At 39.9% G+C, this 20,221-nt stretch overlaps 1 protein-coding gene across 5 annotated transcripts in view; it reads right to left on the bottom strand.

Annotated features, from left to right (window-relative positions):
- Soat1 (sterol O-acyltransferase 1) overlaps positions 1–1,853 on the bottom strand; it is a 67,127-nt gene extending 65,274 nt beyond the window's left edge. For 2 of the 5 annotated variants that reach the window (XM_021265353.2, XM_021265352.2), the window contains exons 1-2: positions 1,657–1,832; positions 1,188–1,395 (exon numbers count right to left, since the gene is read on the bottom strand). Coding sequence is in view for 2 of the 5 variants with exons in the window: in XM_021265352.2 (XP_021121011.1) it covers positions 1,188–1,197 (10 nt within the window). In the remaining 3 variants the exon portion in view is untranslated. Of the gene's footprint in view, positions 1–1,187; positions 1,396–1,656 lie in introns of all 5 variants that reach the window. The other 3 variants (XM_021265354.2, XM_013075417.3, XM_013075418.3) reach the window with 3 other exon arrangements.
- Positions 1,854–20,221: the final 18,368 nt, after the last annotated feature.

Below are 20,221 nucleotides of genomic sequence, written 5' to 3'. Positions count from 1 at the left end.
ATCACCCTAAGGTTTAGAGAGGTAACAATTCTCTTAACAAAAGAGAAACAATTGTGGATAGAATTTTTACAATCCAAGACATAAAAATGTCTCCCTCTTTTAAAGATTTGTCCACATACTACCCTATCACTTTTTTACATATGACAGAAGTGGGGTCATTATATTAATAAGCAAAACTGAAGAATATGTACAAATTTAATTTATATCTATATAGCTAGTATAATCATTTATCCTTGTGAATATCCCAAAAAGACGTCTTACAAATGGTGCCTGACTGGCCTCTGTTAAAAACTCGATTTCTTTCCCATAGAAAATGAGAACTCTTCTCTAGTCAGTATTTTTCTTCAAAAGTTCCTTCCTCTGACCTCCAACTCATTCCTTCTTTCACTGTGCCAGGTGCTGAGCCAGATCCTGAGAAGACATAAAGCTAAACCTAGCCTTCATGAAATTTACTAGTCGAGAAATAGTAAGGAATCTAACTCATTACAATTGATGATTAACTGCTGGTAAGGACACTACTGTATAGTGAGTGTATCAGGAATGCTTCAAGGGACGAGTTTTCAGAGGAAGTGATAACTAAGGCTAGTATGTGAGGAATGTTTAGGAATTGGGGAAAGGGAAGCAACATTACAAATTTAGGAAACTCTAAAAGGCCAGAAACTTAAGACAAAAAGGGAGGCTTTCCAGGAACAAAAAATAAAACCAAGTGTGGCTTCAGTGAGAAGGAAAGAGGCTCAAATGAGCTGGGAGAGTGAGCACACTCAGTATTTTGGTCTTTAAGAGAATTTGAAACCAGCTCAAACCCGAAATGCGATAAGATAAAAGACAGGAGCATTTCCCCCCTTACTATCCCTTGCATCAGAGCGCCTTCCAGAACCCATTCATGCCTCCACATCACACAGACTTTCTTAACAAGTCGTTCAGGATACTGCCCAACTTAATGCAAGCAAGGGAGAAAACCTCAATCTGAATTTTAGTTTAAGGGTGGAAAAACAAGTACTCTGGAGGGGAAAAATAATGCATATATCAAATGGCAGCCACTTAAAGTGACCAGACTTTAACCTATACACAAATGCAGAGAATGAAGCTTATAGTTTTCTCACACACACATGATTACCAAATATACTTATCAGTTAAACTCCATGGCCATTAACATTTAAGGTCAAAGATAGAAACTTGACACCTACATTTTAACATTTAAAAGACAAAACGTGAGCTTGATTAAAGGTTCTGGTGCTCACAGCCCCACACAGATTTTGATGTCTTCCGGTAGTGCCATCCTTTCTCGCACACATCTTTTCCGCCTAAAACAGCAAGCAGCTGATTTCCCGAGTGCCCTTCTGGTTCCGCTTAAACTTTCTTTACCACTCACTGTCCTGAGAGATGCCACAGAATCTGAGGGACACCAGAGCAAGAGTCCAAGGTTTCAAAGGCTGCCAGAAAACCGGATGCCTGGCGGTAACTTTCCCGCCCTCCCCTCCCGAAGTCCCGGGGACGTGCGGAGACAACCCTCCCCCGGTGGCGGGGGACAGCCGGGGACAAGGCCAGGCCCGTGGGCCGGCGTGGCGGCGGCCACCCCTACCCCTACCCCTTCCTCTGGGGCTGAGGCGGGTGGAACCCAGTCGGGAAACAAGCAGACGGGAGCACGGGCGTTACCTGAGGCCCGAGCCCGCCGGGCTGCGGGGGCCTCCGCGGAGAGAGGTGAGTCGGAAACCCGTCACAGCGTGAGCAGCAGACAGGTCGGCCTCGGGAAGTTGTCCCGTTGCCAGGGCCCGCAAGGCCGCCGGCCGCAGAGAAAGATAAAGCGCCCCGCTCGCCAACCCACCCCGCCCGCTCGGCTGCGTCACGCGCTCTGCCCTGGGGCTCGGGATTCCATTGGTGGTCCCGGCGGGCGCCAGGCTCCACCCACCGCCCCGCCCCTTCCCGGGCGCGCGGGTCCTGGCTTTACAGCCTCCAACGCCCTGCGGTCAGAGCTTCGCACGAGCCCCTCGCCACGGCGGCCACCGCTGCTTGCGGTCCCTTTGCACCCGCACGTGCTGTAGGAACGGGACCAAGATAACTTCCTACAGTCCGAAACGGCACCCTGCCTGATAGCGTGGGGCAGGGGAGTCGGGCGCTGCTTCTGTTGACTCGGAGAAGCACCTTCTGGAACTGTGGATCATTGCGGTTGAAACTAACCATCAAGGAACAAAATAGTAGCATAGTACTAGCCAGTACCTTTGTTAGGAGTCCAGTTATGCTCTAAATCATACTTGACTGTCCTTCAGCAACATGCGAACTAAATAAAGAGACAAGGCACGTAAAAAAAAAAAATGGGACAATCCAGTAATTTTAAAGGGTCCTTGAGAGTTCATAATTTTAAAAAATGATGCAGAGACATTTAGGGCACAAATTAGATAACAATTGCTTCGATTTTACGAAGGCAAAGGTGTAGGAGAATTTAGGGTAAAGGTAGGTGAAAGAATGCTGGGAGGAGCTAAGACTGAAGAAGCTCACACTAGTATCAGCTAACCTGGCCGGCCGGCTGCTCACTTTTGGAATGGCCACTCCTGTCCAGGTCAGGACGCCCCCAACGAATGGCTTAGGTTTCCCGGAACTGACTGTTCTCTTCAGACCTGTTAGCAAAGTGGGCTTGTTAAAACTCCCTCTGGCCACCCAGAGCAGGCAGCACTTTGCACCCAAAGCAGGACTGGCCTCAGCCTTGGAGGTCACCACTGGAGGTCATTGGCAGATCTGACCAGTTTTGCCCCTCCTGAGACAACTGTTACGGCTGCTGCTGCTGTTTGGCAAAGGGGTCTGCTGGATCCCAACTTCTTTTGTATTTGACTTCTGCCCTCCCTGTAAGTAAAGAGCAATAAGGACACAGGGATTCATTTCTGGTGGGACTCAGCTGACTGACCTCCTTATACAAACACCACTGAGACACTTGCCTTTTCATTGTTTCATTTATTCAAAAAAATGTGCGTATTCCTGGTGCTAAGAATACAGCAGTGAATAAAACAGAAGCAGCCTTTGCATGTAGAAGCTTATGTTCCTAGTAGAGAAGATAAATAATAAAATGAGTAAATAAGGCAATTGCAGGTACTGACTGGTCAGTGTAAGAAGACAAAACAGAGGTTAGGGAAAGATGTGAAATAATGGCCCAATGAAGAAATTGTAAAGGGCTCTCAGGGCTTCATTGTCAAAGAAAATGCAGAGATTTAAAACATAAATTAGAAGGGCTGGGGATTTGGCTCGCAAGCACAAGGTCCCGAGTTCGATCCCCAGTACTAAAAAAAAAAAAAAAAAAAAAAAAATGGTTAAAAAAACCAAACATAAATTAGATACAGTTAATCTCTTAGATTTTTCAAAGACAAAAGTGTTCAGGTGACTTTCTTGAGGTAACCTGAGCTAAAACCTAAGTAAAGAGAAGTTAGCATGCCAACCATGTAGACCATCAGCATTCTAGACAAAATGAGTGTGCAGATCCTGATACTGAACATTTGGGGCTGGTTTGAAGAATAGAAGACCTAAGAGGTGGGAGCTTGCTGTATCTGGGGGAGAAACAACTGAGATTGGAGCTTTGAGCAGGAGTATAACTCCTGTTTTGAGCAGGAGTTAACTGCATTATTTTGTTGTTAAGTGCAAAGGAAAGGTAATAAAGGAATTTGGAGATTTATTGATTGATTGATTGATTGATACAGGGATCGAACTCAGAACCTTGCGTTTGCAAGGCAGGTGTGGTGCCACTGAGCTAAATCCTCGGCCCTAGAGATTTTTTTAATTAACCTGTTTTATAGAAAATGCCTTGGAGGGCCGGGGATTTAGCTCAGTGGTTCTACCACCTGCCTCGAAAGCGCAAGGACCCAAGTTCAATCCCCGTACCAAAAAAAAACCCGAAACAAAACAAAAAGAAAATGCCAGGCATGGTGGTGCATGCTTGTTGTAATTCCAGCACTGAGAATGCTGAGGGCAGCCTGGGCTACACAGTAAGACCCTGTCTCAATCCCCCCAAAAAGAAAATGATTTGGAGAAGTTGGGTGTGCAGGCTTATAATCCCAGCTGCACAGGAGTCTCAGGTAGGAGGATACAAAGGTTGAGATAAGACGGGGCAGACTAGCAAGACCCTATCTCAAAAGATAAAAAGGGTGGAGATGTAGCTCAATGGTAGGGTGCTTGCCTGGCACGCTAAAGGCCCTGGGTTCATTCCCCAGTACCATTAAGAAAGATAAAAGGAAGGAAGAGAGCAAAGGAGGGAAGGTAGAAGGGAAGGAAATGACTTGAAGAAAGACAGAAGTGGAACAAGGAGAAACCAGAGAATAAAAAGAAGTTATTGGCCAACGCTGTGGGATAAATGGTATCTACCCAGATTAGGGATAGTTTTATGGAAATAGAAGTTGGAAGATTTCAGGATGCTTCCCTGAGACGCAGAAAGGTAGCTTTCCTATGAAGAAAGGTAACAAACAAGGTAACTCTAGGTTGTTTTCTTAATTAACTAGCAGGGTGTGATCATATAGTATAAAGGTAAACACCATATAATATGATTGGAAAGACTCCAAAAGCCTCTGACCAGAATCCAAGCATCTCCCAACACTGGCCTGAGAAATCTCGAATCACTCAATCCTTGGGATCAAAGCTTAGTTAAATGCTAATGTTGACTTAATCATATTCCCAAAAACACATGTACAAATGTGTAAGGATTTGGGAGATAAGACTCCCTATTGAGGAAATAGATAACTAAGCCATTTCAAAACAATGGAATAAGTGTTACAATAAAAAGATGCTTTTAAAAAATGCCTACTTGCCAGGCATGGTGGTACGCATCTGTAATCCCAGCACTCTTTGAGGCTGAGGCAGGAATATTAGAAATTGGAGCCCAGTCCTGCCAATTTAATGACTTAGGAAGACCCTGTCTCAAAATAAAAAAATTAAAAAGGGATAGAGATGTACCTCAGTGTGAAGGCCTTTGGATCAATACCCAGTCCCAAAATAAAATAAAATAAGATAAAATAAAAATAGTCTGAGGATTTAGCTCAGTGGTAAAGTGCTTGGCATGTGTGATGCCCTGGGTTCAATCTCCAGAACCTACATAACAGGTTTATTGTATTAAATGAGTTGATACTTGCAAAGCATCGCATACATACTAGCAGAGTGTTATCATATAGTATAAAGGTAAACACCATATAATATGATTGGAAAGACTCCAAAACAAAAGCCTCTAACCAGAATGCAAGCATCTTCCAACACTGGCCTGAGAAATCTTGAATCACTCAATCCTTGGGGTCAAGGTGCCAAAGAAAGAAAAAACTACTCTAGAAAAATAAAATCTACTAAGAACAGTCCCCAAATGCAAAAATCCCAGTGAAAAATTCAATAGTTGTGTCGATATTCATAGTATGCAAGGATGGGCATATGAAAGTGCTCAATCAATATTAGTGATTATTGTTATTATGTATGTATATATTATTATTATGCATATAGGGAAGCAGATGGAACAATTATCACAGCTGAGTTCTGGAGGACAGGAAAAGGAGAATGGAAGAAGGCTAACCGACCCCAGTGTTCTGAACCAGTAGGAGTTGAGTTGTCAGGGAAGGGAGAAAGAACATTTCAAGCAAAGGAAAAATAAGGTGAAAGGTCACAAGGAGATGGAGCCAGAAACATCCAGGAGACATGAAGGTAGCTGGGTATTGGTAGTATTAGGGTACTTCTGGAAAAGGTGCAAGAGGCAAAACTAGCATTTGAACTTGAGTTTATAGGCTAATGTTTATGAAGAGGTTTCACTGCTTGATTGAAGCTGGTTCCAATAATGAGGACACTGTGTTCTTCCCCCTGGAGGATGCAGCAATATGGTACGGCCTTGGAAGCATAGAGCAGCCCTCACCAGACAACTGAACCATCTTGGACTTCTCAGCCTCCTGAACTATGAGAAATAAATTTCTGGTTTTTATAAATTTAAAAAGAAAAAGAAAGAAAGAGAGAGAGGAAGAAAAGAAAGAAAGAAAGAGAGAGAGAGAGAAAGAAAGAAAGAAAGAAAGAAAGAAAGAAAGAAAGAAAGAAAAGAAAGAAGAAAAAATGTTTATGAGACAATGTTTATGAGATATTCTGATTCTGACCCTCACAGACAGTGAGGAGCCAGTGAAGGGTGTTAAATAGGAGCGTTAGGAGACAGTGCTGGAGGGAGATACAACTGGAGGTAGATAAAGTAGAGGGGTAATATGGAAATATAAGCTTAGGTGAGAGATGATAAAGACCCAAACAAGTGGACAGAAAGAAGGGAGCATATGTGAGAGGTATTTAAAGGGACAACTGACAGAATTTAGATAGTAACTGGATGTGGGGGTGAAGAATGTATTCAGAATTTATGAATTAGCAGGCTGGATGGCTGCAGTTAAGGCTGACTGTGGCAAGAAAATGCATCCTGGAGAAGGATGAGTTAACATTTATACTGCGTTAGTCCACCTCCTACTGAGACCTAATGGAACTGAACAAGAAGCAATCGAGTTTTGTTTTATTTTTATAGTAAAATAACTTCCTTGTTTTTCTTCTTTTTTCCTTTTTTTTTTTTTTTTGGTACCAGGGCTCAGGAACTTGTGCTTTCGAGGCAGATGGTGGAACCACTGAGCTAAATCCCCGGCCCACTTTCGTGTTTTTCTGATTATGTCAATAAGGCATATTTATTACAGAAAATAAAATCAAATATAGAAAAGTACAACAGGGCGGGGGTAGTTTTACATTCATAAAAATGTTAAGCAGAATGTATAGAAAATGTCCGCATACCTTCTTCCCCAGAACATGTATATGTATGATCATGAGATGATCATGAGATCATCCTCCAGTGGTGCCTATGTTAGAACTGATGATCCTACACTCAACATCCACAGTTTATATTAGGGGTCATGCTTAGGACTGATTGAGTGATTGATTGAGTGATTGATTGAGTGATTGACTGATTTTGTGGTACTAGGGATTGTACACAGGGCATTTGTACTGAGCTACAACTCCAGATCTTTATTTTTCATTTTCAGATATAATCTCACTAAATTGCTAAACTGCCCACTCAATTCAAACTTTCAATCTCCTGCTTCAGCCTCCTTGAGCGCTGGGATTACAGCTGTACCACTCAGCAGTAAAAAGGACATTTTTATTTGGTGACCTAGAGGTAATTGATTCATTACCTAGTAAGTAAAATAAAACTTGATTTTGTTTGGCCCAAGTGTATCTCTTTTTCTGAGTTTCCAATGTACAGTATATTTCAGTCAATTTTCTATATTTAGTGAACTTTTGTTATCATTTTGTACACTTAATTAGATTCCTTCTACACTTTAATTCTTTCAATATTGAAAATTCTCAGTCTTTCTACACTATCATACTGTAGCTTCTTTTGGCTTCCATGATCAAAGAATCCCTTTCTTGACTGTCTCCATATCTTTGGGCAGTTATGTTTTCCTTAAGTTTTGGATGATTAGATGCTCCCTGGTATAACATAACATTAGGATTGAATTTTTTTTCTACTTTTTTTCTTGTGGTCCTTTGAGGACGCAGGAAAACACTGAGCTCAGGCATCTTTATAGGATCATAAATTAATTTCCCCCTAATTCTAACTCTCTTTGCACTTCTGTACACTGAAGATTTTTCTGGTTTCTTTGTTTGTTTGTTTGTTTGAGACAGGGTTTCATTATGTAGTCCAGGCTGGCCTTGAACTCACTATGTAGCCCAAACTGACCTCAAACTCACAGCAGTCCTCCTGCCTCAGCCTCCCAAGTGCTTTGATTACAGGCATGTGCCACCATGCCTAGCTCTTTAAAGAAATCTTAAAATAATTTATAAACCAAACTTTTTCTCTATATGTTTCTATGTCCATATTTTTTTTTTTTTTTGGTACTGGGGATCAAACTCAGGCCCTTGCGCTTGCGCAGCAGGTGTCGAAACCACTGAGCTAAATCCCCGGCCCTATGTCCATATTATATCACAAATTGTTAGATAAAACTAAGTCCCAGGGAAGCTTATTCTTTGTTTTCTATTTCTAATATATTTTTCTTATCTAAGGAAAAGCAATTTTAATAGCAGTTTTCCTAGGAATTTTTAAAACCAAGTTTTTAATCCATGATTTCCCCTTTCTCAGGCTTACTCTCACTTTTGGAGGGGGTACTGGGGGATTGAACTCAGGCCTTTGCATTTATGAGACAGGTGCAGAGCCACTGAGCTAAATCCCCAGCCCTCTCAGGCTTATTTATGGTAGGGCATTCTTTCCATCCCACAATGCCACTGTCCTAGTTTAGATTATCCTTACTTCTTGCAGTTCTGATTGCATCCTAACAATTATCCACACCTCTCTATTTTTTTCCTTGGTAACCATACCAGTCTGCTTAGGATACACTATAATTATTACTCTATTTGATTTTGGTTCTAAAATTATTGGAGGTTTTTTGAGATGGGTCTCACTGTATTCCAGGCTGGCCCCTAACTCAATATATAGCCCAGGCTATCCTTGAACTCTTGTTGATTCTCCTGCCTCAGCCTTCCAAATGCTAGGATTATAGGCATGTACCACTACACCCAGCTTCTAAATTTTTCAAAGATTTTTAAATATTATGCAAATATACTTTTTCACTTATATCTTCCACTATTCCATATTCTTATCCAATCAGAATGAGAATACTATGATTTCTGGCTTTGTCTTGAATAAATCTATTCCCTCACCTGCCGTTTCTCTTTAGCCTTAGGTCTTGGCCTATTACAATCCAATTTATCCCGGAGCCAGGGATAAAGGTTTAGCTCAGTGGTTCCAACACCTACCTCGAAAGTGCAAACTCCTGCATTAGATTCCCTACCCCCATGCCAAAAAAAAAAAAAAAAATCCAATTTATCCCCAAAGACCTATTTCCTTTCCAACTTCTTTTTCAAAAGCATTACCAGAAGGCTCTTCCTTTATTAACACAACTAAGAGGAACCTATGTAGACTCAGAACAAACCAAAAAGCCCTCAAAATCTTTGCCTTAATTTAGGCTCTATGGCACCATATGTTCCAGGGTACTGTTGAAAGCAGTAGAGAAATTAGTAGAAAACAGTAAGCAATTTGTGGATAGTAACAACTGGGTATGATATTAAATACATATACAGCCTACCAAAGCAATCAAGGAGAAAGGCTGGCCGGGAATTTAGCTCAGTGGTTTCGCTGCCTGCTGCGCAAGCGCAAGGACCGGAGTTCTATCCCTGGTACCAAAAAAAAAAAAAGGAGAAAGGGTGAGAGTGCTACAAAATCACTATTATCTCAAGACAGTTCTGCAAGAAATGACATAAATGGCTTCGCATTGCTGGGGAAATACACTTTGTTAAAATACATTAAACAACAAAAACAAGCCCCGGAGAAAGGGAAGGGAATCAACCAAAGTTGCTACTGGATTAAACGTCTATTTTCAACAAAGACTTCTAAGACTTAAAAAGAAACAAGAAAGTGTTACTTTTATGTAGGGGGAAGAAGAAGAAAGCAACTGAAACTACCTGTGAGAGGGTCCAAGTGTCAGATTGAACAGACAAACCCCTCAAAGCAGACATTGTAAATAAATTCAAGGAACTCATGGAAACCGTACTTTACAAAGTGAAAGAAATAAGGCAGGGTTGGTGGCGCACACCTGTAATCCCAGCACGTGGGAGGCTGAGTGTTCAAGGCCACCCTGTGCTACATAGTGAGTTCAAGGCCAGCCTGAACTGCCTAGAGAGACCCTGTCTCAACAAAACAAAAAGAGCCAGACTATTTGGGCATCTTAAAATCTTTGTGGCTTGGACAGACAAGAAAAATCACTCTCTGAAACAGAGGGAGCAATTAAAAAGTGAAAGAAGTAGGGCTGTTTGTCTAGTCCTGGGATCAATTCCCAATAATTCTCCCCACCACCCACCACCACCACCCCCCAAAACAAACAAAACAAAACAAAATGAAAGAAGCTGTGAGGACAGTGTCTCATAAATCGAGAATATGAATAAAAAGATAAATGTGACTATTAATTGTGATATGTTCCTTTGGATTAAGAAACACCTAGGAGGGCCGGGGATTTAGCTCAGTGGTTCCACCGCCTGCCTCACAACCACAAGGACCCGAGTTCTATCCCTGGTACAAAAAAAAAAAAAAAAGAAAAGAAAAGAAACACCTAGGAAGGAGATTACTGAAGCACATTTCTGAGTGTGTCTGTAGGGTTTTTCCAGAGATGTTTGGCATGCAGGCCAGCAAATTGAGGGGGGAACCTGCCCCAACTGTGGGAGGTCCAATTGGCTTGCGGCCTCAGTGGAATAAAAAGGGAAAAAGAGGAAGTCTGCTGTGTGTTTTGGAAGCTCCATTCTTCGTGAGCTCGTGGGTCTTTTGCCTGTGGACATCTGACTCTCGTTTCTTCCATTCCTATAGGGCTGCCTAATAAATCCTCTTGCAAAAGAAAAAATATATGTATATATATTTATCATATCATATTTATAAGTATATATCATGTCATATTCTGTTCCTCTAGAGAAGGGTAATAGAAAATATTTTTTTCTTTTTTAGGATATGTTTGTGGTACATAGCAATTACATTCATCTTCAGGAATTGGTACAAATACATATCACATCTTAATCATTTTTACTCATTCTTCCCCCTTCTTTTCCCTCCTTTGCCAAATCCCTTTCCTATCTCCAGAATCTGCCTACTGTTTCCTACCATCTCTCTTTTATTTTGCTCTTTCAATTGTTTATATTGTGAATCATATTAGAAAAACCATGTAATATTTATCCTTCTGTGTCTGATTTATTTCACTTAGTATTATGGTCTTGAGATCCATCAGTTTTCCTAAAAATGACTGAGATTCCTCTTTATGCCTGAATAGTATTCCATTGTATGTATGTATACTGCACTTTTTTATCCATTCATCTACTGATGGCAAATAGGTTGCTTCTATGATTTAGCTATTGTGAATTGTGCTGCTATAAAGATCAGCATGCATGTATCACTCTAATATGATCACTTTAACTCTTTCAGGAAGGTATCCATAAGATATCCTTGAAGAATCTCAATACTGATTTCCATAGTAGTTGTACTAGTTTACATTCCCAAGAACAATATAGAAGGATTCCTCTCCTCACACAACTTTGCCAGCATTTGTTGTTTTTTGAGTCCCTGATAATATTGTAGCCATTTTTACTGAAGATGAAATCTCAGTGTTGTTTTGCTGTGTACTTATCTAATGGGCAAAATGCTGAAAAAAAAATTTTTTGTGCTCTTGAATCATTTGTATGTCTTACTCTGAGAAGTATCTTTTCCTTTCAATTGCCCATTTTAAAAAATTGGTTATTTTTCAGTGGGGGGGCGTCTAATTACTTGAGTTTTTATATATTCTGAATATTAGTCCTCTGTCCAAGGGATAACTGACAAAATTTTTTCCCCATTCTGTCTGTTGTCTCTTCACTCTTTGGATCATTTCCTTTGCTGTGCAGAAGCTTTTTTTTTTTTTTTTTTCTTTCCGGTACTGGATATCAAACTCAGGACCTTGTCTTGAGAGGCAGGTGTGGTGCCACTGAGCTAAATCCCCAGCCCCAGAAGCTTTTTAATTTGATATAATCTCATTTGTTGATTCTTGATATTATATCATGAGCATTTGGGGTTCTGTTCAGGAAGTCCTTGCCTATACCTATGTTTTCAAGAGTTTTGCCAATTTTTTCTTTCAGCAGATTCTGTTTCTGTTTTATATCTAGGTCATTGATCCATTGTTATTTAATTTTACTAAGAGGGCAAGATATGGATCTAGATTCATTCTTCTGCATATGGATAACCAGTTTTCCCTACACCATTTGTTAAAGAGGCTATTGTTTGTTTGTTTATGTATCTTTTTATTTTTATTTATTTTAAAAATTTTAATTTTATTGGTATACTTTTGATATACATATTTGGGGGGGGTACTGGGGATTGAACTCAGGACCTTGTGCTTAGGAGGCAGGCATGGTGCCACTGAGCTAAATCCCCAGCCTTTGATATACATAATTTTGTGTGGGTTTTTTTGGTACCAGGGATTGAACTCGGTTCCTTACACTTACAAGGCAGGCTCCAGAACCACTGAGCTAAATCCCCAGCCCCTGATATACATAATTTTTAAAAATCTTCTTCTATGTAAAGGATCACATCATTTGAAAATAAGGGTGATTTGACTTCTTTCTAAAAAAATTAATTTTTGATTTTTTGTTTTGGTTTTTTTTTTGGTACCGAGGATCAAACTTGGGACCTTGCACTTGCAAGGCAGGCACCAGAACCACTGAGCTAAATCCCTGGCCCTAATTTTTGCTTTTTTGACACAAGGTCTTACTACATAGCTCAGGCCAGCCTTGAACTCACTGTGTGTGCAGGCTCGCCTTGAACACATAGTGATCCTCCTACCTTAGCCTTCAAGGGCTGAGATTACAGGTTTGCACCACCACACTAGATTTCTTTCTTGTCTATTTTAAATTTTTATTTTCTTCTCTTTTCTTTTCTTTCTCTTGGCTGATGGCTCTGGCTAAAGTTTTGGTATTATGTTGAACAAAAGTGGTAAGAGTGGATTGTTCCATATTTTAGAGAAAATAGTTTAAGTTTTTCCCTATTTTCTACGATGTTGGCAGTAGATTTATTATAAATGACTTTTATCAGTTTAAGGTGAGGTCCTTATACCTTTTATGTCAAGGTTTTTATCATGAATTTTGTCAAATATTTTTTCTGCATCTATTGAGATGATCATGTGATTTTTATCTTTACTTCTGTTTATGTGTTATATTATATTTATTGATTTATGTATGTTCAATCATCTTTGCATCCCTGGGATGAAGTTGTATAATCTTCTTAATGATTTGTTGCATTCTATTTGCAACTATTTTTTTGAAGATTTTTGCATCTATGTTCATTAAGGAAATTGGCCTGTAGTTTTGTTGTTGTTGTTGTTTAGGTGCGTCATTAGGTTATTTATTTGAGATCACTCCGTTTTTCTAATTTTGGCATTGACAGCTATAAACTTCCCTCTTAGAACTCCTTTCATTATGTCCCATGGATTTTGGCATGTTGTGTTGCCATTGTCATTTGATTCTAGGAACTTTTTAATTTCCTCTCTGACCCATTGATGATGCACGTGTATGTTATTTTATCTCCATGCGTTTGCAAAGTTTCTGTGGTTTCTTTTGCCATTGATCCATTATGATCCAATCGTATGTGGGGGATTCTTTCAGTTCTTTTGTATTTACTTAAGTGTGTTTTATGGCCAGGGTGAGGATGTGGCTCAGTGGTGCCTAACCTGCCTGGCAAGTTCAAGGTCCTGAGTTTTATCCCCAGTAAAAAAAAACAAAAAGTATTCTATGGCCTAAGATGTTATCTATAGTGGAGAATGTTCCATGTGCTGTTGAGAAAAATATGTATTTTTTTATTGGATGAAACACTTTGTAGATATCTGTTAAATCCATTTATTTGATGATGTGGTTCAACTCTGATATTTCTCTGCTGATATTTTGTGTGGTTGACCTATTTGTGACAGTGGCATATTGAAGTCACCCAATATGATTGTATTGATGTTTAATCTGAACTTTTATGTCCAGTAGTATTTGTTTTATGAAATTGGGTGCTCCAACATTCAGTGCATATGTTTTTACTATTGTTATCTCTAATTATTCCCTTTACCAGTTAGTAGTCACCTTTTCTGTTCTTCTGATCAGTTTTGGCTTGAAGTCCACTTTCAAACAAGTCCACTTGTTTGAAAATGGGATAGCTACTTCTGCTCGATTTTAGGCTTCTATCGCATGGAGCAGGGATTCCCAATCCTTGAACCATCAATTGGTAAAGGTCTATAACCTGTTAGGAACTGGGCTGCACAGCAGGAGGTAAGTGGCAGGTAAGCAAATGAAATTTCATCTACCATATGAGCTCTGCTTCCTGTCAGATCAGTAGCAGCATTAGATTCTTGTAGGAACATAAATCCTACTGTGAACTGCAGAAGATCTAGGTTGCTCACTCCTTTAAATCATACTGAGGCTTTCCCCCAGCCCCTACCCATGGAAGAATTGTCTTCCACGGAACTGGTCTTTGATGCCAAAAAGATTGGGACTGCTGACATGAAGTATTGTTTTCCACCCTTTCACTTTTAGCCTATGTGTTTCTTTATGAATGTGGTTAATCTATTGTAGGCAGCATAAAATTAGGTTTTGTTTTTTGAGCCAATCTGCCAGTCTGTATCTTCTGAGTGGGGAGTTGAGACCATTTACATTGACATTATTACTAAAGGTATTTACTGAATCCTATACTCACTTTCTTTTTTCATTGCTGCTTCCTTTATATTTTCCCTTTTCTTTCAGTGTTCACCTACTTAGATGTATTTTTTTTCCTTTCGTCTCTTTGGTGATGTTGGCCTTGCTGTCTCTGTCTAGAATTCTCTTGTGTACTTTTTTCAATGTTGGTTTGGTGGTCATGAATTTCTTAGGTGCCCTCATAGAAAGTCCTTATTTCTTCATTAATTTTGTTGTTGTTCTTGTTCTTTGGGGTTTTGTACAAATGTTTCACAAAATGTCACTGTCCAGCCAGAGATTTAGCTCAGTGGTGTCTCTGCCTGCCTCGCAAACACAAGGTCCTGAGTTTGATCCCCAATACCAGAAAAAAAAAAAAGTCACTGTTCAGCCAGTGAGTTCAGCAGTGCCTAGAACTTGCAAAGCACAGCAGCTTTGGCTGGCAGTGGGAGGGGTCCTGTGTAGGCATTGAGCTGTGCTGCATCTGAAAGACTGGGGTGGGATGGGAGGGGGACAAGATATTTGGCAGGCACAGAACTCGCTGTGTTTGGGGGAGTGATGGTAGAGCCTCTACCACACCCCTGCTCGTGTGTCTTTTCTCTCCCAGGTCACACTGGTCATATGTGTAGCCCAGCCGCTGCAGCAGTACTCAGCTTCTTCCTTTAGGGGTCGGATCCTTCCAAGAAGGCAGGATTGCTGGATCTGGGCTGTAAGCAGTGCTAGATCAAGAGGCAGTTCAGCCTCCCTTTCTAAATATCTTTGATACTGGAATTAATCTGGTGAACTCCATCAGGTTGCCTTTCCTATCTGGATCTTTGTTCACACCCCTTCCCAATACCTGTGCTTCCTAGTCCATGTCTCCCAAATGTCCTACGGGTACCACTGTGTGTACTCAGCCACTATGAAATCTCTAGAAAATGTTTTTTGGATTTTTTAAAGGACCAAATAGAAAGTCAAGATTTGAAAAGTACAACAGAAATGAAAATTTCACCACACGCCCTCAACAGTAGTTTAATTGGCAGAAGAAGAATCAACAAATTTAAAGATAGGTACAACCCAAAGAACAGACAGGGATAAAAATCATGAAGAAAAATGAGGTCTCAGAGAAATATGACAGGCTAAGTGTCTCAATATGCACATAATAATAGTGCCAGAAGGAGAAGAGAGAGTAAGAAGCACAGTTTTTTTTTTTTCTTTGTGGTGTTGCTGTTTGAACTCAGGATCTGATTCATGCTAGGCAAATACTCCACCACTGAGTCAAGCCCAGAAAATATACTTAAAGAATTAATTGCTGGGACAGGGATTTAATTCAGTGGCACCATGCCTGCCTCGCAAGCACAAGGTCCTAAGTTCGATCCCCAGTACCACACACAAAAAAGAATTAATTGCTGAAAATTTCCAGATATGATGTGAAACATGAACCTTAACATCAAAGAAGCTTAACAGACTCCAAGTAGACAAATTCAAAGAAACCCAGACCTAGACACATCATAGTGTGATATATTTTCAAAAATATTAAAAATATAAGACAAAGAGTAACTCTTCAAAGCAATAATCTATGGGAAACTCTGATAAGATTTTTAACTAATATCCCATCAGAACAATAGAGGCCAGAAACCAGTGAGATGATATATTCAAAGTGCTGTGGGAAAGAAAAATTGTCAGGCTAGGGATATAGTTCACTGGTAGAACATTTGCCTAGCATAGAGAGAAAGAGAGAGAGAGAGAGAGAGAGAGAGAGAGAGAAGGGAGGAGGGGAGAGGGGAGGAAGAAGAGAAGAGAAGAGGAAGAGGAAGAAGGAGGAGGAGAGGAGAAGAACAGGAAGAAGGAAAAGGAGAGAAGGAGAAGGAGAAAAAGAAGAGGAGAAGACTATCGATCAAGAATTTCATAGAAAAACTATTTTTCAAATATGAAGGCAAAAGAAAAAATAAACACATTCTCAGATAAACAAAAACTGAGAGAATTTGTTGCTAGCAGATCCATATTACAAGAAATAATTTAAAAGTTCTTCCAAAAGATAACGTATTTCTTCTTTCCCCTCTTTTTAATTGATTTCAAAAGCAATCATATAAGCCTATATAAGGGTATTGTATTGTTAGGACTAAAACATAGAGAAACATAGTATGTCTGACAGGTAGGTAGGTAGTAGGACCAAAGGGGTCATAGCGTGGTAACTCAAATCCACAGGCACAAATGGAGAGAAGCAGAAGGAGTAAATAGGAAAGTTACTATAACAATGATCTAAATACATACTCCCACTTGCTCTCCTTTCTTTTCTCAACTTCTTACTAGACATAAAATTTTATAAAGTTATAACAAAGTATTGTTGGGTTTCTAATACATGCATATAATTTGTGTACTTTTTTTTTTTTTCCGTACTGGGATCAAACTTGGGACCTTGCACTTTAAGGCAGGTGATGGAACCACTGAGCTAAATCCCCACCCCTAATTTTTTTTATTCAGTCAGGGTCTTGCTCTGTAGTTCAGACTGGTCTTGAGCTCACTATGTAGCCATTCCCAGTCATCCTCCTGCATCAGCCTCCCAAGTGCTAGGATTACAGGGAAGCGCCAACACGCCTGGCTAATTTGTGTCATTTTTATAACAGTATTAGCATAAAAGGGAAGCATGGAAATAAAATCATATAGGAGTTGTGACAGTTAATATTGACTGTCTCAGGGCATGGTGGTAAACACTTGTAGTCCCAGCACTCAGGAGGCTGAGGCAGGAGGACTGTCACAAGTTCAAGGCCAGCCTGGGCTACATAGTGAGTTCAAGACCAGCCTGAACTACAAAGTGAGGTCCTATCTAAAAAAAAAGTATATATATATATATATGGACTGTCAATATGATTAGGGTAAAAGATACCCAGGGAAGTAGTCAAATTGTGAAGGTGCTGACCTCATCAGTGATGAGTCATAAACTGAATAGGCTGTCAGGATGCGGCGCCTAATTGGAGAAGGTAAATGATGGAGGTGTGACCTTGAGGACTCTATCTGGTCCCTGGTTCCTTTCTCTCTGACTCTTTCCCTTTCCCTTTCTTCCTGGCTGCCATGAGGTGAGCAGCTTTCCTCTGCCATACCCTTCTGCCATGATGTTTCTGCTTGGAGCCAGCCAAACAGAGAATGAAACCTCTGAAACCATGAGCCAAAATAAACCTTACCTCTTTTAAATTTGTATATCAGGAATTTTGTCCCAGTAATAGGAAGGTAATAATACAGGAGTAATATGGCTTTATATTTAGTTCAGTGTTTCCGGCGCCTGCCTCGCAAGCGCAAGGTCCTGAGTTCGATCCCCGGTAACAAAAAAAAAAAAATATGGCTTTATATCACTGGAATTAAGTTGTTAAAAATTTGAACAAGATTTTGATCAGTTAAACTGGACATGGTGGCGCACACCTATAATCCCAGAATTGAGGAGGCTGAGGCAGGAGGTGCATCATGAGTTTGAGGCCATCCTGGCTATATCATGAGTTTAAGAACAACCTGAATTATTACTACTAGCAAGTTCCTGTCTAAAAAAGAAACAAAAATTCTGAGCAGTTAAGATGACATGGCAAGGGCTGGGGATTTAGCTCAGTGATGCCGCACCTGCCTCACAAGCGCAAGGTCCTGAGTTCAATCCCTGGTACCGCAAGAAAAAAAAAAAGACATGGTAAGCTCTAGAACAACCTCTGAGATAACACTCAAAAGTATATGTAATGAAGGGGCCAGAGATTTAGCTCAGTGGTTTCGCTGCCTGCTGTGCAAGCTCAAGGACCCGAGTTCGATCCCCAGCACCAAAAAAAAAAAGTATATATAATGAAAAAAATCACTGAAGTTAAAATGTTGTACTAGAAAACATTCACATAATTTATGTCTTAATATTTAAAATTCCATCACATTTGACATTTCATTATTTCCATCATATAAAACCATAGCTTTACACATATTTTTCCATTTGGTTCTTATGAAGATTTATTTGTTTAGTTATGAGGGTGTATATATATATATATATATATATATTTTTTTTTTTTTTTTTTTTTTTTGGGTACTGGGGATCGAACTCAGGACCTTGCGCTTAGGAGGCAGGCACCGGAACCACCGAGCTAAATCCCCAGCCCAGTGAGGGTATATTTTGGTAGTCTGTGTTAACTTGATATAACTTTTAAAAAATTTTTTTTAAAAGTATGGGCTGGGGATTTAGCTCAGTGGTTCTGCTGCCTGTCATTTTTTTTTTTTTTTTCTTTTGGTACTGGGGATCAAACTCGGATCCTTGAGCTTGCGTAGCAGGCGGCGAAACCACTGAGCTAAATCCTCGGCCCTCTGCTGCCTGTCTTGCAAGCGCAAGGACCTGAGTTCTATTCCTGGTACCAAAAAAAAAAAAATTTAAATGAATAACATGTGGGCCTCAGTTTTTTCTTTTGTTCTTAATCTTGCAAATTTTATCGGTGGGCCTACATACAGTATGTGTGTACTGCCTTATATTACAGTTACCTATATACTTTTTAACCCCTCCTCCACTTTATACTCCCATGTATACACACACAAATACAAACATACATGCTGGGCTGGGGATTCAGCTCAGTGGTTCCGTGGTTCCACCACCTGCCTCAAAAGCGCAAGGACCCAGGTTCGATCCCCAGTACCACACACACACACAAAAAAAACCCAAACAAACATACATGCTACTATAAAGCTCCTGAAGAACGGAAATGGTCTTACCCATTCTTGATTTCTCTGTGATGTCTATTAGAGTGATAGTTGACATTCAATAAATACATTTCAATAGCATTTAATCACACATTTAGCCAGGCATGGTGGTGCACAGCTGTAATCTCAGCACATGGAAGGCTGAGGCAGGAGGATTGCCATGAGTTCAAGGCCAGCCTGAACTACATAGTTTTTGTTTTTGTTTTTTTTTTTGTCTCCAAAAAAAACCCCAAAGCAAAACCAAGAAAAAAAATCACACATGTGGGTATTAGGAGGTACACTTCAATATAGTGCTTTTAGATATGATGGATTTAAGAAATCCAACAGGCAGAAGAGATAGGTGTTGAAACTTAAATCTCTTGTCTTCAGGTCACACAAGCATATGCAATAAAGAACAAGTTTACTTAACCTGTTTCCTGATGTGAATCCTTTTGCACAATTAACAATTTATATAGGTGAGAGAGTCACTCAGAGATGGACTTGGCCAACATATGGTAATGAGACTTATGTTTTCTTAGTATGATTTTTAGAGTGAGAGGTGAGATGATGTTAAACTTCATATTCATGGCTAAAAATCCACTCTTTAGAACTATATAAATTCTTTTTTGTAATTCTAAAATTCTATCAATCCACTAGGATCTAATGGTCAAAATTACCAGAAAAACCTCAAGTGACAGTCCTGATGTAATGTAGTGAATAGCCATCTATTAGAAACTTGACTAGGACTATACTAAGTTTTGGGGGCTGAATAAGTCCCCAATGACAAAAATAATGCTTTTATTTTTCTTTAGTCTATTTTCCTTTTTAATTTTGTCTTTTTTTACATAGCAAAATTAATTTTAAGTGGCAATTTCACCAAACAGTTATAAACTGGAAAAAATCACTCTCTCGTTGGCAAAGTTTGTACTGTTGCATGAACAATATGATATACCCCTTAGGTCTTTAAATTTCAGATCAAGCCAGGCTTGCATAAAACTAAGAAGTTCATCTCCTGTGACAACACAGAATGTAGGTCAAAGTCATACTAATTCCAGGGAGGAAGGCTGTCATACACTCCCAACTGATCGAGTAAATTTTTTTTTTCCCAGTATGGGGAATTGAACTCAGGACCTTGCACTTGCCAGGCAGGCGTGGCACCTCTGAGCCACATCCCTGGTCCTGAGTAAATTTTTAACAATAGGAGAAAAAGCATGGAAATTAGAAGAATCAGGATGTTTTCAGAAAACAGTGAGTAGTCAAATAGGCCAGGAGACACAGTGTGTCACAGACTCTTGTCAAAATATTCCCTGGAGAAAGA

Source organism: Heterocephalus glaber, unplaced genomic scaffold (assembly GCF_053883595.1).
Source record: "Heterocephalus glaber isolate CG9 unplaced genomic scaffold, H.glaber_assembly_v1.0 deba00001600, whole genome shotgun sequence".
In the NCBI taxonomy this organism is placed as follows: Eukaryota; Metazoa; Chordata; class Mammalia; order Rodentia; family Bathyergidae; genus Heterocephalus; species Heterocephalus glaber.
This window is presented reverse-complemented; position numbering and strand designations above follow the sequence as displayed.